The sequence below is a fragment of the Apaloderma vittatum genome, unplaced genomic scaffold, assembly GCF_000703405.1.
Source record: "Apaloderma vittatum isolate BGI_N311 unplaced genomic scaffold, ASM70340v1 scaffold9738, whole genome shotgun sequence".
Taxonomy (NCBI): Eukaryota; Metazoa; Chordata; class Aves; order Trogoniformes; family Trogonidae; genus Apaloderma; species Apaloderma vittatum.
The window spans coordinates 47,990-75,107 of NW_009729074.1; the positions used below are offsets into that span (position 1 = coordinate 47,990).

At 40.8% G+C, this 27,118-nt stretch overlaps 1 protein-coding gene across 1 annotated transcript in view; it reads left to right on the forward strand.

Annotated features, from left to right (window-relative positions):
- Positions 1 to 27,118, forward strand: part of LOC104277627 (ubiquitin-conjugating enzyme E2 E2) — a gene marked incomplete at its 5' end in the record, with an annotated part of 41,807 nt that overhangs the window by 6,236 nt on the left and 8,453 nt on the right. Inside the window, one exon of the mRNA XM_009874317.1 lies at positions 8,495 to 8,642. Coding sequence (XP_009872619.1) covers positions 8,495 to 8,642 — 148 coding nt within the window. The remainder of the gene's footprint in view (positions 1 to 8,494; positions 8,643 to 27,118) is intronic.

A 27,118-nucleotide genomic window follows, 5' to 3' on the forward strand; every position in this document is an offset into this window, starting at 1 on the left:
AAGACAGTTTTACCTGCAGTGTGATAGAAAAATGGTCTTTACAGGAGTGGATGAGAAAAAATAACCATTCCTGGTATTTCTAACCTAAATTGTTAAAGTGAACCTTACAAGGCAGATCCACACCTTAACTTGCATAGATCATTATTAACATGATTTACTTCTGAAGCTCTCAAACCTGGAATAACTTTAAATACAGCCTGTTTGATTATCTCTATTTACCATCTCTGCAACGCTGGTGCAGGCAGGGCTTCAATCTACCTTTTCTTGCCCCCCACCCCAGATATTGCCATTGGATGACCAGTCTTCAGAGGTGATGGTCTCCTGTCACTGTTATATTTTACGTTCATTTGCCTCATCATCCTTCTCTCATGGCCTCTGTCACATCACATTAGTTCTCGGTGCCGTGCTGTGCCGCTCGCAGCTTTTCTCTGCTGCCTCCTGTCCTCCCCATCCTCCTCCTCCTTCTCCTCCTCCTCCTCAGCGTCTGGTGGTCCCTTACCTGCTGCATATTCCCTCTGCCACCTCCCTCCCCCGGCCCCTTCGCTGTGCCTCCGCGCTTCCCTTGCTCTTTGCCTGGCCTCGCTATTTCCATCTTCTTGCTGAGAGCAGCCCATGGATCCTTCATCCGTGACAATAAATGGAGTTGGCAGGCTTTCCCGGCAAGTGAAGACTTTGGGCAGCTGCAGGCAGAAATCAGATGCACGGGAGCCCTTGAGAGGGAGGAATGAACAGCCCACCGCCAGCAGACCCTTGGCCGAGCTCGCAGTGTCAGCCCAAGTCCAGCTCTTCTCAGAGCGGCTCTTCTTGGGCGTGGGATTCCCACGCTTGCACCCCCTGCAGTGAGATTCTGTGTGTCCCATAGGTCCCACAGCTGAACTGTAGGGCAGCAGACAGAGGTGCAGGGCTCGGGATAGGTCAAACCTAGGCGTCTCCTTGAGAAACTTTAGCCTCTCTCAAAATGACAGAATCACAGAGACGTGGGGGACAGAGATGCGTGTCGGGCTGAGGAAAGGATCAATAAGTACATTTTATCGCAAATAAATGCAAAAGTCACTTTTGATAGGAACAATACTGTGTAAATCTCTCAGATCTCCTTTGAATTCCGTTACCTGGTAATTCACCTAGTAATTGCCAAATTGAATTGCCATTTCTGCTAATGAATAGCCTTCTCTTTCACTCTGCTTTTAATATACTAATTTATATCAACAGTTTGTATTGATTTATTTAGTCTTGATAAAAATGTCCCTGTCCAACTAAAATCTTCCTGTCTTCCCTTTTCAAAACCTAAGTGATTCATCATTTCTATTTTGTTCAAACACCCAGTGCATGAAGCTCCTCAAAACGGCCTTCAGAGACACCTTATGGGGTGTATCTTCTGCCTCGCAGCCGTGGTTTGCATACTGCCCATCAAGTGTATTTTCAAAAGAGGGCTTGTGGTATCTGTTGGGTGTTTCAGAAGCTATGTAAGTTATTCTGCCAGATCACGCATGTTTTACTACTGCATCAAATCCACACGTGATCTAAAAATACATCATATACCAGTGTTCTTTCTTGTCCTCTTTTACACACACAGGTGTGTACACGGATGTGGCAGAAAGAATTTTATGTATGTTATTCCTATAGAATAAGAGCAGATTAACTCATTAGGACAGAAAACTATGGGTTTGAGGTCAATCTGCCTAGAACTTCTCATATAGGGAGGACCTAAACACCGAAGAGCTTTAAAACTGACAGGGGGAAAATAAAAACAGAGGTCTCCTAGAAAAAAATTTAGGACTTGAAGTGCCTGATGCCGAGGACCCCATACCTGCCACTCCGGCCTCTGCCTCTGCCCTCTGAGCTCCACCAGCTCCTTTCTTACAGAAGCACAGCAGAATTAGGAGGAGCAGTAAAACACCAATTTCTGCCTCTGACATGGTGGTATACGATTCTTTTCATGTAGAATAAAGATATTGCTGTGTGCTAGGCCTACTCACATTAAGGTGAGAGGAGTTGCAGTAAAGCAGGCAGGGAGGAGCACTTTGGCAAACTGAGAGAGCTGTGCGGGTAGGACAGCACGGGCTGCCTGCTTTGACCTGTGAAAGGGAGGATTTATTTTGTAAAGGTGAAATGGCCACTAAACTTTTAAAAACTTCATTCCCTATAAAAGGACTTTGTTGCTGACTTTCCATATGGAATTACTAATTTTAAGAAACTTTAATCTGATTAAATGAAAATAATTTTATAAAAACTCATATTGACTTAATCAGAGAAATATTCTGATGCTTTGCATTTTACATTTCTATTCTGAATGCCCCTAACCTGAACAATAATCCGTTTCCCTTGGTTTTCCCTGCTCTTTCTTTATTTTCATAAAGCTTTGTACAGTTTAGGATCATCTTTTATTTGCCCTCTCAGGTACACCAAAGATTGTCAATCTGTGTGAAAAATGAGTATGTTTATATAGTGTAGACATTTAGTATTGCTGTGCTTATTCAGTTTTTTTTCCCTGCAACAGTCTGTTCACTGAGACAGTGTGAGTACTTACTCAGCCTCATAATTACCATGAATATAATCATGAATAATTACTACTGCATACTGTTTAATTTTCAGTGATATTAAAGGTTAACTCATGTGGATGCTATAATATCCCTTTTAAATTGCTATCCCTTTTGGCTAGCTGCATCTCACATGGTGTATTTTGCCACAGAAACCCAGAGTAGTTTGCATATCAGACTTTTTTGTAGGTCAAGCAAAAGTAATTGCAATTTATTATTTCCTGCGAATGCAGATACATATTTTCCTTCAATCAAATAAAATATAGCTATTCTTTACCAACTACAATTAGGTGTGAACAAGTTTTTTAAGAACTGGCTGAAGTTCATTTCTTGGCCTATATTTAAATTGTGCACTTGAATAGTGAGCGTCATGTGGTCAGTCATTCATTGTGCACTTTTAGTGATAATCCATCAAGGATCTCAGGAATTGTTCATGTGCATGCTACAAAGCTGTAGCTGCAAATGAGAGATGGCCCGCCCTGTCTTAGAAAGGCAACCTCAGTGCTGAGCATAGATAAAATGAAGTGCGCTCTCTAAGAAATATAAGGATGTTTATTAATGTAAAGATTATTGCACAAACATTTTGTCGTTTAGAACTATAGATACATTTTGTTTAGGTGGTTTTAGAGTATTTTTCTAATATGACCAAAGAGTGTGGACCTGATCTTGTTTTTATTATTCTCTCCGTTCAAGCAGACAAATCTATTGCTCATAAAGTCTGACAAACTGAGATGGGAACTACTTGCTCCCTCCTGAGCTCCATGAACATCATCATAAATGGCGTCATATTTTTTAATATATATATAACCTTTTCGGTATGCAGTGCAACTTCTTCCACTTCAGGCAGTGCCACCACATTTTTATTAAAACAGAACTCCTGGGGAATATTTGAGGAAGACAGAAGTTTCATCTCAGGCAGGCATGCAAGATTGCACCCTTGTAAGAAATGAAAGAGCTTGAAAAGAACTTTCCAAAACTGCGGAATGAGAGCCCTGGGATCTCAGCCCTGCTTCCAGTGTTGGCAGAGCAAAAGGAGGTTGTTCTTGTTTATTCTCCCATTGACTCTGGGAATCTTTCATCTCTCCCTGCAAGTCACTCAAATCCAGTGGGAGGAACGAGGAGCAGGAAGAGAGAGTGTCAACCCAAACACACGCCGAAGAAAGCAATTTCTGAGAGCGTGCTGGAACCCCTTGAGTGCTAATATGCATTTCTTCCTCTTGATATGTTTTTGAAGAGAACTATGACTGCATTCAGTGAGATGTAAAAGTGCATAAGATGTATTTGTGGAACCAGCCCTTTCAGAGCTGTGGTGCCTTTACATGCCTGTCTCTGAATCTCACAGCGGAGGTTAAGCAAGTCACACACGTGGATGCCAACACTGCTGTGGTTTCTTGGGTTTTGACCTGACATAGGAACACTAGGTGCAAAAGAGAGACAGTGATTTTAGGACCACAGCATGCTGGAAAACTGGTACTCAAGAATCACTCTGAGATCCAGGAGTGATTTATATTGCTGACAACCAGTTGCCTCCGATCATTCAGTTGAAATCCATCTTAATTCACTCTTCTCAGATTTTATGAAGTTTTTTTTCTGTCCTGAAACATACTCAGTGACCAGCCAGCAATAGCTTTATGTGTACTTCTTTTCTTTCTAAGCAGTTTTTCTCCTACTTTTGAATAAATAACCTCACTTTCTTCTTAGAGATTGTATGAAGGAGCTTTTTCTTTAATTCTGTTTTACAGTATTCAGAAGGGTTTGGCATTCAGCAGTAGATACAGATGAATATATTATTGTTTATTTTCCAAACTGATTGAATATAAATTCCTTATCATTACCTTCAAAAAGCTTGTTTATAGTACTCTTACAGTTTTCAGAAAATAGTCCCATTTTCTCTGTTTCCTGTAATTCACATTTTTATGACCTGCACTTTTAATCAACAGAAATGAGATACCCTCTTAAAGCTGCAGAGTCAAAGAGAGTAAATCCATAGAGGACACTTACCGTTCAACAATGAAAAAGATAAATTGCTCCTCTACCATTAAGTTGTCTAAGGATAACTTCTCCTATACACCCACGCACTCCATTGAGCCTCTACATGGGGTTGTTTAGGTGTTTTCATTAGGGAATAAATAGAATTAGATGGCAGCATTTATAGGTATCATTTAAGTGGCATCAAAGGTAAAAATAAGACCATAATAAAGAAAACATAGTTTCCCTGGAGTGGTATTATCCCTTGGTATCTCTCTACACATACGATAGGAATGACCCTGCATAATGTTAAAATGTGGGTATGGTAAACACAACACCAGAAAGTTTCATATTAGCAGTTCCCACATGAGCGGTGATTTGAAGCAGTAGCTGGATGAGAAAAGCAGTTTGTCATCCCAGTTGTCCTTTGTGCTACTTTGGGATAAGAACATCATTACCAGCCACCATCGGGCCACAGTTCACAGCATATTAAGGCTGTCATTAATACAGCTCCTTTGGAAATTCTGAAAACTCTGGGGTTCTGTCATTAAAAAGTATCTGTACTTAGGCAGGCATTTTAAGGTGCGCTGGCATGTTTGTCAGGCGCTGACGTATTTGTCAGTGATAAGCAGCATGCCTTACTTGTGAGTGAGCGCCTTCCTCAGGGTCATGGATTTAAGATGTGCTCATAGTGAAAAAATGCTACATTTCAGGTCTGAATATTTGCTAAATACAAACGAGTGTAGTCCTGCCTACATTTATGCACTGGAGAGCCAAAGATGCCAATGGAGGGTTGAGCAGTTTATGAAAGGCATGAACTGCTCCATTCATCCCAGTGGCTCTCTGAATCCTGCCAAATGCCCAGTGTCCTTGCTTCAAAAGTAGCTGAGGCAAGGGAAGGTGTGGTGATCACAGAATGGTAGAATCATAGAACAGTTCAGGTTGGAAAAGACCCTTGGGATCACCGAGTCCAACCATTAACCCTGCACTACAAGTTCACCCCTAAACCATATCACCCAACACCACATCTAAGAGACACTTGAACACATCCAAGGACGGCGACTCAACCCCCTCCCTAGGCAGTCTGTTCCAGTGTCTGACCACTCTTTCTGTGAAGAATTTCTTCCTAATGTCCAGCCTAAACTTGCCCTGTTGCAACTTGAAACCCTTCCCCCTGGTTCTGTCCCTAATTACCTGTGAGAAGAGACCAGCACCAATCTCTCTACAATGTCCTTTCAAGTAACTGTAGAGCATGATGAGGTCCCCCCTTAGCCTCCTCTTCGTCAAGCTGATCAGTCCCAGCTCCCTCAATCTCTCCTCGTAAGATCTGCTCTCCAGCCTGTCTGTGTCTGTCCTCTCAGCTGACCGCAAGACGGTTACATGTTAAAATGCAAGCTCAGACTGATGGCCTTCTCTTAGGCAGGTAACAAGCGCAGACTTACTTTCTGTAGTTTTAGACTAGATATGAGGAAGAATTATTTTTTTTTTAATGAGAGTGGTGAAACACTGACATAGGTTGCCTGGGGAGGTGGTGGAGGCCCCATCCCTAGAGACATTCAAGGTCAGGTTGGACAGAGCTCTGAGAAATCTGATCTTGTTAAATATGTCCGTGCTCACTGCAGGGGGGTTGGACTAGATGACCTTTAACTGTCCCTTCCATCACAAACTATTCTGTGGTTTTATGATTCTTTAAGTAATTTAGAGGGTATAATTTAATCTGTGCAGTAGATTCAGTGTTTCCCCTGCATTCAGTGAGACCACGTGTATCTTACTACTTGGTGTATTCAGATAGCACTGAATAAAGTCCTCAAGTTTTTTGTTACAGGAGCACAGGAAAGCATCTTTGTTCAGGAAAAAGAATTAAAAAAAACCTTTATTCCAGCAATCTGCTGCGTAGTAAGCATATAATACTTAAAATTAAACAGGTGCTAAAGTGTGTGCCTGAGTCATGGGACATCCTGCTGAGCAGCATTCCCTAATTTGTTTACATCTGGAGTGAATCGATCTGGCGGCTTCATGAGCACTGTCCTACAGTCCACAGGTTGCTCCCCCACACCAGCTCCCAACAGTGGGCACACTTTTCACATGCAGTTTGTGTAAGGCAGTTTAGCAGTTTTGTGTACTTGTAACCTTCCTTGTTCAAAATAGCTTCCTTTGTAGATGAGCATTGAATTTTATCACTAAATGCTATTTTCTTGATCTTGTGGAAGATTACCTTCCCCCCAAATGCCGAATGTGCTTGGACTCCTAATGAGGGGGAAAAAAAATAGATTGTCTGGCTATAGTGTTTAGATGAATTGAGCTCATTGTGCCCAAAATATTTTAAATTCTCATAAAAGTCACATAAGTGAAGCACTTAGGCTGGAAAACAATAAGTGAAACCACAACTGTAGGGGGAAAAACGGAAAGAATCTACAAATATGTAGGGTATGGAGTAGCAAACTATTATGCTATTAATTTGCAATATGTTTAGACAGATACATTTAAAAACTCATGAACTTGCTTTGTTGGGATCTTTGTCACAGAACTCAGTGGAGCATGACAGTAGGTTCCAAAAGTGCTTTCCCAGATTTATGTGGAAAAGTACTTCGAGAAAAAGTATTTCTTGTTGAATGCAGTGCTTTAATACCAGAAAACTGTTACTTTTTCTTTTTCTTTTCTTTTCTTTTCTTTTTTCTTTTTTTTTCTTTTCTGTTTTCTTACTTTTTGTCGAAGCCTCCTGATTTTATCCAAAGGGGCAGAACTTTTCAATGTGTTAGAGAAGGATTTTTTCTTTTAATAGAAGGAAACCAGGTACCCTGTTACTTCACTTGTATTGCTAAGTAGTCTGATCTCAATCCCACTGAAATCACTGAGATTTCTGATATTGGATAAAGTCAGTCACCGGCTTCCATTACTCTCCAGAAGCAGGTTTATCTGTGAGGCAGGGCAAGGGTAGGTGCATAAGCACTCCTCATTATTAGCACCATCCAGCTCTAATGAAGAGCGCGGCTTTCCTAAACTGGGCTGTGCTTCGCCTGCTCTTGTCTCCTGCCTCTGTCAGCGGGGTTATTGCTGATGAAGTAAGCCACTGGAATTGTATGTCTTAATTTTAGATGTTACAAACGTGTCATTAAAGTCATCTGGTCTGATTTGTCGTTTGGGTGGAACTGATGGAGAAATTAGTCCTTGATGACCCCCAAAAGGTGAAATTTTTTGTATTGTCCTTTTCTATCCAGTAGCCACAATATTCATTCTGAACTGTGAAGTGGACTTTTCATAGCTAGACGGCTTTCAAAATAAAAGGCCTGTATCTTCAACATGAAGCAGAAGCACATCATACTGGACTAAAAGAAGTCATCTCCTCCTTGATTTGTTGCATATAGGATCACCTGAGAGACAATATAATCCTCAAAATCAACTACAAAAAAACCCTAAAATAAATAAATAATGCTACTGATTCAACTATAACTTACAATTTGAAAATAAAGCACTTTATTTGAGCAGCCTTTCTCAAAGATATTTCACTTTATTTTTCCAGGAGTCACTGATATGATGCCTCTATTTTTTTTTTTTTTCCCCACGTTAATCTGCTGGGTCAAACAATAAACATACGAAGACAGCACAAGAATCTTTCTTCTTCTTCCTCCCTTCAAAGTGTGAAGTAGCTATGGGCCTGAGTTAGGAACATTGTCCAGATCAAGGTCTGGAATAGCTTTCTTTGGCTCCATACAAAAATAATGAGATTGATGCTGTGCTTGGGAAACATCTCCCATTCAAACTTTGCACAGACCAGTTCCACTGCTGGCACAGGTGTAAGAAGCAAACTTTATTTTCTTTATTTTCTTATGAGTATCCGTATCTTGCCCAGTCTTTGACTGTCAGTAGCAGCGTACTGTCATTTCAACCAGGAAAGCAGATTGTTAGTTATTGTATTTTTTTTAATTGCTTAATAATTGTGTAATTATTGGCTTGAACATCCTTGTACTTAGACACGCTATTTTTTCTAGGTAACGTTTCGGACGAGAATCTACCACTGTAATATCAACAGCCAAGGCGTCATCTGCCTGGACATTTTAAAAGACAACTGGAGTCCAGCATTAACCATTTCTAAAGTTCTTCTCTCCATCTGCTCCCTCCTCACAGACTGCAACCCGGGTAAGATGAATTTCATATTCATTCATGTTCATGTTTGGTCAGCTACTGATGTGCTGGTTTGCTGCTAACTGCTAAAGAAGACAAAAACATAAATTTTAAATGCTATTCTTTTAAATTAAGACACATTATAGAAAGAAAGCACAATTTCAGCTCAAGTGTTTTTAGTACTTGCGAATAAAAATCTTTTAATTCAAAAAATTTAATCAGTAGAAAATACCTTGTAGTAGGCACTAATTTGGATTTTACAGCCAGGATATTAGTACCAAGAAATATTAATGAGTTAATAAATATTGAAAAGGAAAGCTTTCATTTAAATATGCTGATAATATGGTCTCTGAAAAGAATATTAATAGTACTGCCAATGATAGATGTCTAACACAGCCTCTACAAATAATGAAAATTAATTTAAATGAGGTTTATTCAATATCCTGGACAGCCGGTATGAGTATTCAAAGCAAGCTGTCATTCTTATTAACTAGCATAGCACTTAACCTCTTCCCTCAGCTATTTTAGATTTGTTTTCTGCCATTGACCACTAGATCTGTAATTTCCACTTTTTCTTACTCTATTTACCAGTGAATGATTCTGACTATAGCCTTGGAAAATTGCAGTGAATAGAAATTATTAAAGAATCATTAAAGGAAAATTAAGTGATCTGTTTACACATCATGAGGGTTGTTGCCGCTTTATTTTTTGTGGTACGCTTCAGCATTATTTTTAATTTGCCATGTAGCTTTTAAACCTGTAGGTTTTCTGATTGATACATTTTTCTCCATGAACAAAGGCCTAATAAACTGATTTGCAAAGGGCAGAATGTGAGATTCTTGTGTAATCAGGGCTCAGTCAAAAGCTGTAACAGAAGACTGAATTATTTCAAAGCTCAAGATAAGGTGAAAGTGAGCAAAAATGCTGTTCACTGTTTTTATTTTCGAGTGAGTTTGTTACTGCATATAGCATTAAAACCCATGGCATTCCTTACAGCTAAGAGCTGGAGCAGTAGAGAAGCCCCGTGTTACAATTTCAGAGACATTTATTTGGGGTCTTGTGGATGCTCTCTGCTTGTGCCTCTGAAAGGTTGACTTCTGCAAGTGTCTATCCCAAAGGTTGCACAGATGCTTGTAGGAAGTGAGGTGGATTGGTGGCAGAAGTGTAAAGAAAAGCAAATAAATATTTGTCAGCCTGAAAGCTGGCCATTCCTAGCAGTGATTTGAAACTTAGAAATTTACTGTCTCTGCCATCTCGATCTTTTCCTTTCCCTTAGACTATTTTACAGATGCTATCAAGCAGCACTTTTAGCTGATCAAGTATGTAAGAGGAACACTGAAACCAGTTACCCGTAATACATTATCATATGCAACAAGTTATACTAAAAACGGGAGGTTATTCTTCTCTTCAGTTTCTTTCAGTGAGTAGCTGTAAGCATTGTCATGACCATAGTAAATAAAATAATTTCATGATGTTTCATTTTCAAATCTTCTCTTTAATTACAAAGTGGTTTTAGATTTTGTTACTGCTTCATGTTAAAATTTACCTCTTTTTTTTGAGGAATTAATGTAATTTCTTAGTTTGTGTTATGAATTCCCATCATCTGAGGAGCTGACAGCGGGTAGCTGTGAACTGCTGAGTCATTTTCACCTTCCTTTGAGATTGCCTATTTAGCATTAGATACTTTTTATGTTAAAAAATGAACTTTGAATATTAAATATGTAAAACAGAAAAACTTGCAAACAGAAGAACCTGCAAAAACGTGCAAGTTCTTATTCTTCAGCGTGTTGCCTAATATGCTACAGCTTGTTCTGGTTATACTGCCTGTCGTGTTATTTTTTTAATGACATTTTTATCATTAGCAAATGAGTGGTTCGTTGCCATCCAGATTACAGATGATGGATGGATGGATGGATGGATGGATGGATGGATGGATGGATGGATGGATGGATGGATAGGTACATACATACATACATCACTGATAAATATATAATAGCTATCACTGAAATATATCACATATATATGTACATATATTGATAAACATACACGCATATATGTGTTTTTCTCTCTGTCAGCTGGGAGTAATTTTCTAATCCCTCGGTCCTCTCTTCATCTAACTAGCCTGGCCCTTTCTAAAGGCAGAAACCCAACAGGGGTCTCGATTTGATAAGCAACTTTGAACTCTTTGTTCACCATTCATCAGCCAGAAGCAGATCAGGTCAAATGGAAAGGCAACACTGAATCTCCCACAAACATAAACACTTGGGATGGGTGAGTTTTCCACCCCCAGCCTCTCTGAAGGGAAAAATCAAGTATCGGTTACCCCCTAGTCTTACATTTATGCAAATCTTCATTAGAACAACAAATAGCAGTAAGAATGGCAGCTAATTAACCCTCAGTCATACCCGGTGATTAAACGGAGCCGGAGCACAGCTGCAGCCTTGCTGGCAAGCGCTGCTATTCTTCTCCGGCAGCCTGGGCAAATGAAAAGAGGTATTTGCTCCTGCCGCTCCTGTCATTCACACAGTAATCTACAAAAGCCACGGAGAGAGTCTCTTTCCTCCCTGGTTATACATCACCACCCTTTGTTCCCTATCACTCTGGGCAGGAGCGAGTTTGTCCGTTTTCAACAACTAATACAATCCTTTACTCATAAGCTGTCTCATACCCTTCAGTCCTGATTATTATTAATTGTCTCTATTTTGCTTGGCAGTATCAGCCAGTAAACTGTGTTAATGAAATGTCTGAATTTTGTAACAGCTGGCTGACTTTTTTCACGGGGGGAAGGGGTGCCGTAGGGTTTGTGCATGACTGAACATGTGTGAATTATCTGGGAGTGCGGGAGAGCCAGCTGGAATGGTATCAGAGAGATGGGAGAGATGATGGGATACGCTAGCATTCAATCTGGGGATCCATGTTTGCCTTTAAGGTGGTACTCCGGGGCACAGCACACATCTCTTCCTACAAAGTAGGGCCCCAGTCCTGTAAATATTTTGGCATGTGCATGAGCAACCCTAGGAAACCTGACATATATTCATCTGCTTGAAGCCGAGTATGTGAGTAAGTGCTCACAGGCTCTGTGCTTGAATGCTGAAAATACTTCCAGCACTAGCTGCTAGGGCTTGCTTATGTGCATAGTTAGTTATGCCAGAGTAACTCCATGTGCGGACACTCCCCTCTTTGAAGTTAAGTTACAAAAAACTGTCTTCCTTGGAGTAACAGTATTTACTTGGAGCAAAAGTATTCAAGTGGAGCCTGGGGAGTGTGAATTCCCGCACTGCTGTAATCCAGAGGAGCTTTCAAGTAGGAATGGCCCCTGAGGTTTTGTATTTTTACTGAGCTTGAGGTATGAAAATAAATTAATTTTTTTTATATTTAGAGAGCTAGTGATACTGATCTGGGTTAAGAGGAGTACTGCTCTCAGTCGGTCATTGCCACTCCAGCCCTGCCAAAGGTCCTCGAGCCACAGGAAAAATCTCATTTGCAAATGCTTCAGAGAAAATAAATTGGAACACCGATGAGACTGTGCTGCAGCTGATTTCTTCGCGTGGCCTCCCTCTTCACACGCCCAAAGTCTAAGCTTGGCTGGCCTGATTATCCCTAATATCTGAACACTCTAGCATCGAATCACGCCTGCTTAATAATGTACACTAAGCTTTGATTAGGACATCAGAACAAAGCCTGCTACATCTCCTTCGCACCAGCTGCTTCCCTTTTGGTGTCATCCTCCACCTCCAGCTCCTTACCATTTTTCCCACTCACGAGTTCCGTGGTCAGTGGGGATTTTATCCCTCAGCTGACATTCCCAAATCAAATGCTCTCAGCCCTCTTCCCCTTGTGGCAAGCCATGCCTGGGTGCCAGCCCCTGCGATGGGGACATGCACAGTGGTGGGGACAGAGGGTAGGAAGGGGAGTGTGAGATGGGGGGCTGCCATGAATTGCTTTCCCTCAAAGGTGCCTGGTTAGGTTGAACACTTGGCTAGTGGCTGTAACCCAACTAACTGCTGACGGGCTCTGCAGAGCTCTTTAGAAACCTCTGCCTGGTTTCTAACCTGATATGGGAATTTAATGCCCACTTGTTTTTAAGAAACGCATATCCTGTAGCTTAAGTGACTGTGTTCCTGGCGTGAGGCACAGCTGGACAGACTAACTCACTCATCCTCACCATTGAAATAGTTACTGCTCCCACTTTCATGTCCCTACCTCACTGGCAGCCCTGCCAAAGTTTGTTTCTCTCTTAGCCCTGTCGTTTTCACTGTTTGCCCGCTTTCTGCTCTAAATTAGTGAAATGATGGAGAAAGGAAAACAAGGAAAGGGAAAAAAGGAAGGAAGAGAGAAAGAAAGAAAAAGCTTTCACTAGAAAAGGGCTTTAACCTGTGGTGAAGGGAATGCACAAACAGCTGCCAGCAGTACCCGCTTCACCTGGGTCAGCATTAGCTGGGTTAGTTGATCCGACTCTGCTCTCAGACACTTTAGTGGCATATTATATTAGCAGTGTAAAGCTACTTGTCTCTTTATCCTTTAAACACACCAGAAAGTGTGAGACAGTCTGTTCGGTGTTATATGTCTGTGATTCTGTGACTCTGTGTAAGATTTGCTGGGAAGGTAGTTTGGGATTGAAGCATACATGTCCTCACAGTAAATGTACTTAAAAATGAATTGGACAGATACCACTACATTATTTTGATGTGAGCGTTGTCAATTCTTCTAGGAGCTGCAGTTGCTCAGCACATCTGAAAATAGGCTGCTTATGTAAAAAATACTTTGCAATGCATATTGTGGTTTTCAAATATAATCTACCCCAGTTAGAAGTCTATGTGCTTTTTTTTACAAGTACTGCCATGAATTGTGAATTTACTAGATGGTTTCATACTTTGTTAACCCACATTAAGTAATATGGCTGTGCTTTTTAATGACATGCATTTATCTAAGCATAGATAAACAAAGTCAAACAAGATCTTAAGATTATGGAGATCTTTACTTGTCTCACTAAGGGACGCGAGACAGTCTTTCAGGCTTTCATTTTATGAGTCATCCTTATGTTTTGCCTTTATCTTCTCCAGAAACTCATTGTTTTCAACACAGAGTAGGTATAACTGGCAATTTTGGATAACATACTATTGTTGTTTTTCTAATGCAATTACAAATTATCCATGTGGTTTGGCACGGTTCAGGTTTGCCTAAATTTTTTGCCAAAAGAATACTAGCACTCTTACCCGCACCTGCATGAAGGTGCTGGTATTTAGGAAACTTTAGAGATGGGATGCAGGTATTATGATATTCTTTTTCCTTTTTCTTTTTACTTTCCTTGGTGTTTTGCTAAAGGTTTGTAAAGTTCTGTACTCATACTGCTGAGAGTATGAAATCCCAGTTCTGTCATCCTTTGCAGAAAAGGATTCAATAGCGTAATTTGATGCGTATCTTTGATCCTCAATGGGATAAGAAACAGCACTTCGGAGAGAGACTTTTTAACATAAGCATAAAAGCCCTAAAAGCCTGAACGGTATTTGCCCTTCTACAAAGCTGCTAGAATTGCTGCTGTCTGTTTCCAGGACCTGTGCAAAACAGGAGTAGGTGGGGAGATTTAAGTCAGACAACACGCAAGGGGAAGAACTGAATTAGCATACTGTACTGTGGGATTTTTCCCATGTAGCCAGCAGTATGTGGTTTTGGAGCGAAGTTGGTGTCCTGCTGCAAGGCCGCTGCTCCATCCCTGGGCAGCTTTGCCTTCACAGCTGGCCACAAAGCTCGCTGTTGGCATCACTCGGGCCGGGGTGCGTGCCTGCACCCTTAGCGGGATCCCAGGGTATGGGCGCAAGTGCCGGGGGGATAGATCTGGCGTTTAGGAAGTTTTGAGAACCTCCACGTTACGGATTTCTGTTAACATCTGGGCAACTTAAGCCTCCATCCAGATGCTTGTTTGTAGCGATTCCTTAATGTCTACCACTTAGCATAAGGTGTTGACAGGTAAATTTAGATAGGCCATTAAGGAAGCCCCGTGCTACCCTGCCAGGAGCTCCTGCCTCCTGCACTAGCCCTGGCATTGTCTTCTGCACGGGCCAGGCAAAGGGAAGCAGGTTCACTGGGACACTCTCAGGAAAACCCATCTTGCACTTGGAGTTGGAGCAAGGCTGCCAGCCCTTGACTTGATGCGCGCTGACACACTGCTTTCTCCTGACTCTGCTTTGGGCTGATCATCTCTGGTACAGGGGCATGAACATCCAAAATTGCCACTCGCAAAGCGAGCATATGGTGACAGGTTAGGTTCCACAGAAATAGCTCTATTTTTTCAGCTGATAAGCTCCAGCCATACTGGCACACATTTTAATACACTAGTAGATGTCCACTGTATCAATAAAAAATATCTATTTTCAGCATTACGTAGAGATTTGAAAGTGCTAGCCTGTCCAAAAAAATAAAATAAATCTAAGGCAGCTTTATAAAGGAAAATGTAACATAGCTGTAAAAATAAAATCTATTCCATACTGGAGAATTTGGCTCCAAGTGAGGATTTGGCTGACTTGTGGTCACAGCTCTGCTGTCTGGCTTCCATTTGCAAACTTTAAAATAGCTGCGCAGTCCCGGGTAATGAAGAACAGGTCCATGTCCCCCACCATTCAGCAGTCTGGATCTAGCTTTTTTTCTCTCCGTTCTTCTATACATCGCGATCTAACAGCATGTATGTCGTTTCTCCTCATGTGGTGCTTCTCCACAGCAGAGGCTGCTTTCTGTCAGTGCCGGGTCATGTCAGATGTTCTTTCTGCAATTTTTTGAGACTTCTCAATTATCATTCCTTCTTTTCCCCTCATCCGCAATTGTGAAGTGGATTTAGAAACTCCAGATGACAGCAAGTTCAAGGGATGAGCCACTTCTCATTTTCCTCATTCTTATAATTTTTTTCCTTAAAGCCATAATCTGCACATTTTGCTACTATCGGAAAGTTTGCTTCAGCCTCCAATCTGATCTTTTTCCTTTCCATTTAGCAGCTTAACAGCTTTGTTCGGTTTTTCAGAAAGGCCTCCTAGCCTTTCCTCTTCCCAAATATATTACGTACTGGTTTGTGATGAAATTTTGTTTCCTTTTAGAATGTTTTTGTCAAGACATATAGAAGACAGGAAAATCATAAATACTCCTTCTGTAATAATCCGGAACATATTTGAGTAAATTTGTCAAATGTGATGAATATTCAGGATAATGACTGGAATACTTAGAAGCTAGCAGAACAATATTTGATTTGTCCAGTATTATGACGCTGGCTAATCTCGGCTATTTTGATCCTTCCCTGGCACCCACAGGCTGCCAGGTGCAACATCACAGCACAGTACTGTTGTCAGACATACAACAAAATAATCTCGTTTTGCCATATATCCTTTCTGTAAGCAGCGGAGGGTCATGTAAACAATGAAATTGCTCTGTTGTCTGAGATTATTTATATTATTTAGCTTGGAGCTGATTTTTGCTTTTCTTTGGGGTTTGTATACTGTGCTCTGTCGGGAAACAGGCAGGTTTCTGGGCTGTTCCAGCACAATGGAAAATGCTCTCTTTGTATCTGAGCAGAAATATACTCAGTGCTGTGTCACTGAAGCAAGGCAGGAAGTAAGAGATAGTAAAAAAAATTAAGAGTGGTGAGGAATCAATTCAGGTAGTAATGGTTTTTGATTTGTTCTTAAGTTGCAACGTAACCTTTCTGTCCCTTTTTAAACCTCTGTCTGGGATTGGCTCCAAATGATAGGAGCTCACTCTGGAGGCTTTTGCTTAGCACATACAAAATGTAGTGTGTGGTTGCTCCCTTATCTCGATGCTGATGGACTGGGAGCTGAATAAATGTGTGTTTTGAACAAAGTTCATTATAATAAGTTGTCCTAGAGGAGCACGAAAGGAAAATTTAATGGAAAACTTCTGAGTTTTGTTCTGCTCTCAGTGAGTGCAGGATGACAATGTTAGAGGTGGGATTGCCTTGGGAAAAACTCATCACCATCAACTTCATTCACATGAGCAAAACGATCCCATCAACTGCAACAAAGTTCTTTTAGACAGAAAGTACCTATTTATCTTTCAGTACTCTATGTTCCCTCACCTGTTCTGCAGAACCTGCTGTATATTTATTGAAGGAATATGCACATATTTGAACTGATCATGTCATATATTCTAGAGCTGATATTTACGAATTCTTGATAGTCTCTCAGTGGTTTCTCTTTCCATTCCTTTTAAAAGATACTGTACTATACTAAGTTCCACTATTTAAGTCCTACTTGGAGTCTCTCTGCACTGCCAGGAGGAGACTCGCTATACATTTGGTGTTTAAATATTTGCAGACGCATACACCTATATGTCTTAAACTCTGTGGACGTGATCTATAAACATAAAATTAAACATATGTAAATGAAAGCGATGCAGCAGCACATTATGAAAATTACACATGGATAAGCATTGAAAGAGAATTAATTTGCTTTGCCATAAAGAGCTGATGAAAATGTTACAAGATTTTGTTCTTATCAACTGACTAAGTCCCCTCAACATGAACCCATGACTGTGGGGATTAGTATAACAGCAGGAAAAACATTTGTGAACTGTCATCCCTTTAGTGGTTCTCAGGAAAATATGTCTTGGAATATCTCCTAATTATGTGTGCGGGGGGAGGAGGCTTGGATCAGGATTACTCTTTATGTTGGCCTAAATCTTTGCTCTTTTCAGTTGCACATTGACAACACCTTATGGGTGGAAGAAGATTGTGAGCATAGAGTCATTTCACGAGTTTGTTCAAATCTCACAATATATTAAAAAGATGAAATCTATTATAGAATTAAAGTTGTTTCTTTTTAAACCCCTCATTATGATTTCAGTAGTATACGGTCTGTTTGAATAATTTGTTTCTCTCAAGGTATCTGAAGTTATTTACTTAAGAATATTGGTAGGTTTCTGTAATATAGAAAGTGTATGGCACAGATTACTCCTCTAAAATAAAATGTGCAATCTGATTTTGTGGTACCCAAGGCATAAAGCTCTAACTCTAGATTTCAGTCACACATGCTTACCCTACTCTTTTTTTATCATCTGGTGTACTTATAACTCTATACAGAAAAATCACTAGAAGGATGAGTACAGTCATTCTTTAGCAAAAAAACAGTACTACTGCGTTCACTCAGCTATGTTGCCTCTAACTGCTTGTTGCTCAGTGGTTCAATGAGAAGTGTAAAGTTCTCTCAAAGCACTTTACTCATACAGTAATGTACTGGAGACAAAATTCCCTGCTAACCACAGCTACTGATCAGATTATGTGTTGAAGCATGAGCAGTAATAGCCTTTACAATTGTAGCTTAGGTGGTGCTGTGACTGCTGTGTTTTCTAATTCGTTTCTGATTTTCCTAAATTACCTTCTAATATTCTTACACTATTTTCCTGAATATGTTTATTTTGTGTTTGAAGCATCTACTTCCTTTTAGCTTTCACTAAATGTATTGAGGTTTTGGTTGTGTTCTTTTCTTGCTGTGGAAAGGATAGGCAAGACCACTTTTTTTATAGTCTTCTTTACAAAATTACCTGTCACATTGTATTTTCTCTTCTTTTTTTCTTGAAGAAATAAGCTTAGATTTCAATGCTGCTAATAATTTCTTGTCCTTGTCAACAAGTTTTGTACTCCTACTTTGTTTTTATTTAAGACAAGGTGGGAAAAGTTGAACTTCAGACATAATACCCAACTACGAGTTTATTAAATGGCATCTGATTAAATCAGAGATTGACTGAAATCCAAATCAGTAAAGAGGGTTTGTACATCTGTATCAAGAAATAAATGCAAAGGGATGTGACTGGCACTCAAGAGAGAAAAGAGTCATGTCACTACCCTTTACTGTTCCTAATTTTTATTATCCCTCAAAAGAGGTTTCTAGAACATAAAAAAATCAGTCTTATCACAAAATGGAAGTAATGCTGGAAAGAAAATACATCTGACATTTTGATTTATTTTTACATGAAGCTAATAAGAGCTATGTCATAAATATACATACAGGGTTTTTAAATGTTTGTGCATTTCTGCTCAGGAAACACAGAGTTTCTATGAGCTTTACTCTAACCATTGTTAAATTAAAAGTACTTGAAAAAATATGTGAGTGATGGATGCTACAAATACAAAAGGTTACAATAAATTTTTCTTCCAATAAACATGTAACTGAATATATTGGCAGTGGAGTTTTCCTTATGTCCATTACCTCAGAGAGAAGAAAGGTAATTTAGTACATACACATAATAAATCTTTATGTGAACCGAGAGCAAAATAAGTCATCAATGTTAAATGTTTAACAATGTGAAGTGTTTCACCCAAGGAAGTATAACCACTTACTGTAGGAAAAGATAAGATTTGAGACCATCCAAGGAACCTGAAATTACACGAGTCCATGGGACCTGATGAGATGCATCCATGGGTCTTGAGGGAACTGATGGGTAAAGTTACTAAGCCAGTATCCATCGTATTTGAGACTTTGTGGCAGTCCGGTGAAGTTCCTGTTGATTTGAAAAGGAGAGACATAACCCTCATTTTTAAAATGGGGAACAAATTAAGACCTTGAGACCTACAGGCCAGTCAGTCTTACCTCTCTGCCCAGCAAGATCATGGAGCAGATCCTCCTGGAAACTGTGCTGGGGCACATGGAAAATAAGGAGGTGATTGGCAACAGACAAGATGGCTTCACAAAGGGCAAAGTGTGCCTGACAAAGTTGGTGGCCTTCTATGATGAGGCTACGGTGTAAGGGAAGAGCAATTGGCATCATCTACCTGGACTGGTGCAAAGCATTTGGCATTGTCCTGCATGACATCTTTGTCTCTGAAGAGACATGGAGAGACATGGATTTGACAGATGGAGCAGTTGGTGGATAAGGAATTGGCTGGATGGTTGCACTCAAAAGAGTTGCAGTCAACAGCTTTATGTCCAAGTGGAGACCAGTGACAAGCAGCATTCCTCAGGCATCAGTACGGGCACTGTCGCTGGTTAATATCTTTGTCAGCAGCATGGGCAGTGGGATCGAGTGCACCTTCAGCAAGTTTGCTGACAGCACCAAGCTGTGTGCTGTGGTCAGCATGCTGGAGGGAAGGGGTGTCATCCAAAGCAACCTTGAAAGGTGGTCCTGTGCAAACCTCATGAAGTTCAAAAAGACCAAGTACAGAGTGCTGCACTTGGGTCTGAGCAATGCCAAGCACAAATACAGGCTGAGTGATGAGTGGATTGAGAGCAGTCCTGGAGAGGACTTGGGGGTGTTGGTGGATAAAAGACTGAGCATGAGCCAGCAATGTGCACTTGCAGCTCAGAAAGCCTGGGCTGCATCAAAAGCAGTGTGGCCAGAGGGTGAAGGGGGGTGATTCTTCCCCTCTGCTCTGATGGGACCCCACCTGCAGTTCTGTGTTCAGATCTGAGGGCTGCCGACATAAGAAGGATATTGATCTGCTTGAGTAGGTCCGAAGGAGGACCACAAAGATGATCAGCACCTCTCCCATGAGGACAGGCTGAGAGAGTTGGAGTTGTTCAGCCTGGAGAAGAGAAGGCTCCAGGGAGACGCTATAGCAGCCTTCCAGTGCTTAAAGAAGGCCTGCAGGGAAGAGCAGGAGGAACTCTTTTATCAGGCAGTGTAGTGTTAGGACAAGGGGTAATGGTTTCAAACTGAAAGAGAGTAGATTTAGATTAGATATTAGGAGGAAATTCTTTACTGTGAGAGTGATGAGGCACTGGAACAGGTTGCCCAGAGAAGTTGTGGATGTCCCCTCGCTGGAGGTGTTCAAGGCCAGGCTGGACGGGGCTTTGAGCAACCAGGTCTAGTGGGAGGTGTCCCTGCCAGTGGCAGGGTGATCTTTAAGGTCTCTCCCAACCCAAACCAAACTAGGCGATCATTAAGGTCCCTTCCAACCCAAATCATTCTATGATTTAAGTAAAGCTATTAGTTGTTTCTCCTATATAAAATATGAAGTCCTAGCTTAACTCGAATGAATTCCAAGATAAAAAGTAAACTGCCTTTTACTTTCAGAATACACTCCAATCATTTACAGTCATTGCGTATATTTTCTTTGTTTCATGCAGGTTTTGCCTAGCCAATACAGACTTTCCCTTAAGTGAGTTGAAATCTTTTTAATGAAGTAGATACAGAATTTCCAGGCTTAACCACTTCTACTGGATATATTTTCTGATGAGTAGAACTGTGTATATTTAAGGGAAGAACAATTAGATCTAGAAAATCAGTAAATTTAGACATCACATTTTACCCACATTCCTACACTTAGTTCTCTAATCACACAATAATTTAATCTTATATTTATTATTCCCAGTTAGTACAAATAGCTCAAATCTCAACAGGAGTAAACTGCCATAACTCCCACTGCATTTTTATACCCCAGGTTTTTCACTTAGACTTCATTCCATTTTACTAAGTGGGAAGGGTTGGGGTTTTATTCCTGTGTACCTTTTTTAACATGAAGATTTTCAAATTTCCTTCCACATTTTTAACTGCCTGTGAACCACCTTCAGGACCCTGATTAGCACAGCTATTTTAAAGGCTGCTTATTCATGTTCTTAAAACAGTTAATCTTGTTTCGTCGTAAAAATCACACTGCTCCACATTCCTTAAGCTCCTGAAGGAAGCCAGGTACATTTGACTCTCTAGCAGATTCACAAGAATGTAGAGTCAGTCCTGAAAAGCAAAATTTATAATCCCGCATATGTTAGCTATTAAATCATTTATTCTCTTGCTTTCTTGAGTAAGATTGCAGAAATTAGTATTCTTGAGTCACTCAGATTCTACCTTCAGAGATGATTTACATTAGTGCAAGACATGTCTCTCTTTATTTTGCATGGCTAATTTTCTACATTATTCAGCAGGGGAGGAGGAAATGGTTGTTTGTTTTTTAGTTTTTCAGATCTGTCAAAGGCAACACATAAAACAAATTATATGCAGTATATGTTTCAGAATCCCTGTTTTCACTGCAAATTAAGTTCAGGTGCATTAACTAGAGTGGCAGACATTTACTTAAATAGCAAAATGTAGGGTGTAGTTGTCCCAAATTTAAGGATGGGCTATACTGTAAGATTTCGCATTCATATGGGATGCAGAAATAGAGCTCTGATTAGTAAATTGTTTGTAGAATTTTCCATCTGTTACAAGGCTTAGAAAAAGGCCCTTCTATGCAATGGAGCATTTGCAACTTTAAGATGAATTAGATTTCAGAAAATTCTCAAGGGCTGGAATCCTCATTGCTTGGATCTTTATAACACTGATTATATAAAGTGGCATGAATGTAGAAGTTACTGTAAGACACAATATTATACTAGCGAAAGGAATCCCTTCATGACCTTCCATATCTTTTCCATCTCTACCTTGTATAGTTGTTTTTTTCTGAGGCTCAGTCTTAGGAATTTTTATGCCAGTGACTAAAATTCCTTGGTAAAGTGATTGTCATGTGGTCAGGCATGACAATGGAGTCAGTATAATCCCTCACACAGGAAAGGTAGGATTTCCAGCTGAAGTTATTTTACCTGTTACTAAATATAAAATTATTCCTGCAAATATCATCAATTCAATCTTTATTCAGCGTTGCCATGAAACTTCATTGCAAGTAATACAGGAGCTAAACCTGCCTACATGATAAATGCTAATTATTTTGTTTAACCTGTTTTTCCTTCTAGTCCTATTAGAGCCTGTTCATAATTAAGTGTGATTATATTCATGTTCTGAAGTTAAATTAGAAAGGGATAGTCCATTTGGTTACTAAAACAAGGTTATTTTCTCACTCACCTGCTGATTCCTCAGTCATTGCCGGAGCTAGCACCACACTGCTCCCTTCATATGACACTCCATGTCACTTCAGTCATCAGCCTCCAGAAATATTGCCATAACTGGCCTCTACCTGTCTTCAGGGCAAGAGAGCACTCTGTTTTTCATGCTTTCCTGAGCCACTTTATGTTGGTACAAGCATCTTCCTTGGACACTTCTTTTGGTCGGAAGTGCTGCTGCAAAATCTGCAGCACTCGAGGGATCAGACTTACCACTGTGGACTGTCAGAAGCCTGTCAAGTGTACACATTAGCGGTGAGACTGACTCCAGAAGTCCCTGCCCCATGCTTTGCTGAGATGGCACCTATTTGTGGCATTTATAGTGCAGTGACATTTTCGTAGAATCATAGAATCGTATCCGCTGGAAGAGACCTAGAAGATCATCGAGCCCAGCCTTTGTCCCAGCCCTATCAACCTACTAAATGATTCCCCCCAGTGCAATATCCACCCATCACTTAAACACCTCCAGAGACTCAACCACCTCCCTGGGCAGCCTGTTCCAATGGCTGACAACCGTCTCAGTACAGAAATTCTTCCTAATGTCTAACCTGAACCTTCCCTGGTGCAATTTAAATCCATTTCCCCTCGTCCTATCACTCTCCACTAGGGAGAACAGGCCAACCTCCGCCTCTCTACAACCTCCCTTCAGGTAGCTGTAGAGAGCAATGAGGTCTCCCCTCAATCTCCTCTTCTCTAGGCTAAACAGCCCCAGATCCCTCAGCCTTTGCTCGTAAGGCTTATATTCTAAGCCCTTTACCAGCTTGGCAGCTCACCTCTGTACCTTCTCCAGCACCTCAGCGTCCCTTTTATAGTAAGGGGCCAAAATGGGACACAGTATTTGAGGTGAGGCCTCACCAAAGCCAAGTACAGGGGCATTTTGGGACACCTCCTCCAAAATGGCATGGACCACAGATGTGGATGGCAACATGAGGCACAGTCCCAACATGCAATCGCACAACCAGGCACAAACAACCCATGCCTGCAGTCTAGAAAAGCCCCAAGAAGCCAGCCCCATCAAAAGAGAGCATCTGGGCCATACTGACAAAATCCCGAGCAAATTAGGTTCCAGGCATATTCCTTCCACTGTCTCTTGATGTAGAGATAAACTTAAACACTTCTGAGCCAGGTACGGCTTCCTTCCACATGTTCCCTGGGAGAAAGAGAAGTATAAAGAGGGGATGGAGATGCCTGACTGGTTTTTGAGTTATTATTGGGTAACAGTAAGAGGTGTGTTAATGCGAGGCACACCTAAATTCCTATTCCTGTTCCAAGGGATGTTCATCTTGCCAAGGGATTTCAGGCCCTAGTCTGTGAAAAACAGTCCTATTGGTCTCTAGTTGGGATAAAATTCTTCACCAGGCCCGCCTTCCGTAAATAAAATGTTTTTTTAACGTTTTGTGTGGGATTCCTAATAACAGTTTTGGATTTAAATGCATCAGATTAATAACAAGATTTAACAGGACAAGAAGGAGAAAATCAGGTTAAACCAAAATGAGCAGCATTCGTAACTTATGTAGGCTTTTCTAGTTACTTCAAGGATTAATTGCAATACAGGAACAAGGGCTAGATTCAAGAACAGGGTTCAGATGACGTCTGCATCTGACCTTAAACAATCCTGATGTATTTAAGTTGAAGATTTTGGTATTGCTCATCTTCTCCTAAAAGTGAAAGTGCCTGTAGAACTCATTTACCTCTCAGTGTCTAAATGCCACTAAAGACCAGACCATGCGGTATCGCTTCCTCCCCTCCCTGTCCCCTGGGACTCCACACGGCAAATGGATCCTATTGGACCTCTTGGTTTTCTTTCATAGTAATCTGCCTTTGATACATGTAATTGTAGGATGTCTAACACTGCACAAAACATGATCCTAGGGAATGCCTTTACACCCAGTTGCTTTGGGATTAAACTGTTTGTTAGGGACACGTAAGGCCCATAAGTCACTCCTTTGCCTGGAGCCAGTGATTAGTGGGAAGTGAGAAGAAACAAAGAATTGCTAAACACACTAGAATTCCTATAAAATAGCTATCCCTCCCATAGTTAAAAAAAAATCCACAGTGTTTTTCTGAAAATAGAGTTATGACCCGGTGGATACATGCCAGTTATGTTATGGATCTTAGCATTTAGGATGATTGACAGCATTTTGAGATCTGAGTGCTGTGATTTCCTTATTTTCCACTCACAGTCATCTTCCACAAGGTAAATGGATATTGCTGTAACTTTTCCTGCAAATTTTATCAAGCCATATGGCATGTAATGTCTTTCATATCAAGTTCTTATTTACTAACACTTTTTTATTAATTTTTTCTAATAACAATGTGTTTCTCAATTGAGTTCATTATTATGAACAGATACATTGCTAATGTATCTGTGCTTTTAATTTTGAGATGCATCCAAGCATCAAAGTGAAGTGTGTTATTTCAGAACTTTAATTGTTCCAGTATGCTGGCACTTTTAAGAGGTGCATGTTCTTCCTTAATTAAAGACAACTCTTCGAGATCAGTACACTCTGCCTTGCTGATCCATGTTTGCCTCAGCTAACTCCCAGTCAGCCAGTGAATTTTATAGAAATCCTGCTAAAAATTGAAGGCTGAAAAAAACCCAACCCTTAGTCTTTAAACAAGAACGATTTCCCTTGGCAAGATACAGAGATGAATCACTGTCAATGCTTTCCTTTAAAAGCCATGTTAATAAAATCGGGATAGATAATATTCCTTATTCTGAAACATCTTTTTCTTAGGCAGCCTCATATTTCACACGGATCTGTGGTAGGTAGCCTGACAGCAGTCAAATTCAAGTCTAGAGAGAGGAATGGATTTCTCCTTCCATGTATCTAAAGTGTGTATTTTAGTAAATGGACATTTTCTAAACTGGATTAGCAGAGCTCTTTTATTTTTGAAAATAGGTAAGATTTTTCTCCAGACAACAATTTGAACATTGGGGTCAGGTCACACACACATTAATATTTGTGTAACTTCAGTCATTGTACAAACTAACAGAGATCAAATGTGTTTCTGGCACTTCTACAGAGCTCAAAATTTAGAGTCAAGTCATGGCTATCAGTCTCTTTCTGATATATGTCTGTACAGCCACATTTACCACAATATCCAGATACCTCACAATTTTTAGTGTATTTATTCTTAGAATATCCTGGGTGATGCAGAAGCATTAGTCCAGTTTTACAGATGGGAAAGTAGGGCACTAGTGTAAGATCACTTAATTTTCTTGGAGTCATCATGTCTACTTGCAAACAGTGAAGACCAGGAAACACTCTGAAGTTTTATCTCCTGCGAGCAGTATGACATGACCACTTCCCTGCCCAGACATGCACCCTGGCTACGCCTTGGCTGTACCACAGAACGAAACCTCAGGGTCTTCCATGCTTTATCTCCTTTTCTCTTTCTCCTCGTGCACCTGCTCTGATTTCTCTCAGGAAACAGACTTCGAATGTATAGCTAGAGAGGTAACCAAGGACTGGGTGACTGAGTGACCAGGACCACGGTATGTACTGATGAACAGAACTTCGCAGGCAGCCTGGTACAAAACTGTGTGTCTCCTTTAGCCCCATGTTAGCACAGTGACCAATAGATCAGCTTTGCTATGTAGAGACAAAAATTTTGGCAAGTATAGGCTTTAAAGTTACATGGTCCCTAAGGTACAGTGTATAGCACAGTTTTCACGTAGTGCTCTAGATGCAGAGGTGGTCAATGTGAACATTCAGATCAGTTTCCAAAGACTATATCTCAAGTTCTTATGCATCTGCCTTGTATTTACTTATTTCCTGTTTTATACCTGGAAAGACAATACCGGGTTTTATGTGAAATTGGGAAGCTTCATACGAAAGTCAGCCTTTGTTTCTTCTAACTCCAGCACATTGGATCACCTTGAATGTAAGAGTGCTGTGTCAAAGGATGTCTTACTGCATCTCTTCTTATTTTCCTTTGGTGGGAAAAGTTCATACGGTTTGTACAGTTCTTCAGTTAGTCAGAGTCATGTCAACCATAGTAGCCCACCTAATCAGCTCTAAGGCAATTTCAGCAGGCATATTCTGAGGTTTTAGCACACTGATGTATCGTATGTATATTAGAATCTTTCTACTAAGTGCTGAGTTGTGACCAGCCAAATCTGCAAAGCTAGTTCCTGAAATGAGAAGCAGACTTCATTATACTCCGTATCATACTGGATGAGGCAAAAGCTGTGAATGTTGTCTACCTTGACTTTAGCAAGGCATTTGACACAGTTTCCCACAGAGTTCTCCTAGAAAAGCTGACTGCCTGTGGCCTGGATGGGCATATTCTTGCCTGGATTAGGAACTGGTTGGATGGCTGGGTCCAAAGAGTTGTGGTTAATGGAGTTAAATCCAGCAGGCGGCTGGTCACGAGTGGTGTCCCCCAGGGCTCAGTGCTGGGACCACTCCTGTTTAACATTTTTATCAATGACCTGGATGAGGGCATGCAGTGCACCCTTAGTAAGTTTGCAGATGACACCAAGCTGGGAGGAAGTGTTGATGTGCTGGAAGGTAGAGAGGCTCTTCAGAGAGATTTGGACAGGCTGGATCGCTGGGCCAAGGCCAATCGCATGAGTTTCACTAAGGCCAAATGCCGGATCCTGCACCCTGGACACAACAACCTCCAGCAGCGCTACAGGCTTGGGGAGGAGTGACTGGAGAGCTGCCTGGCAGAGAG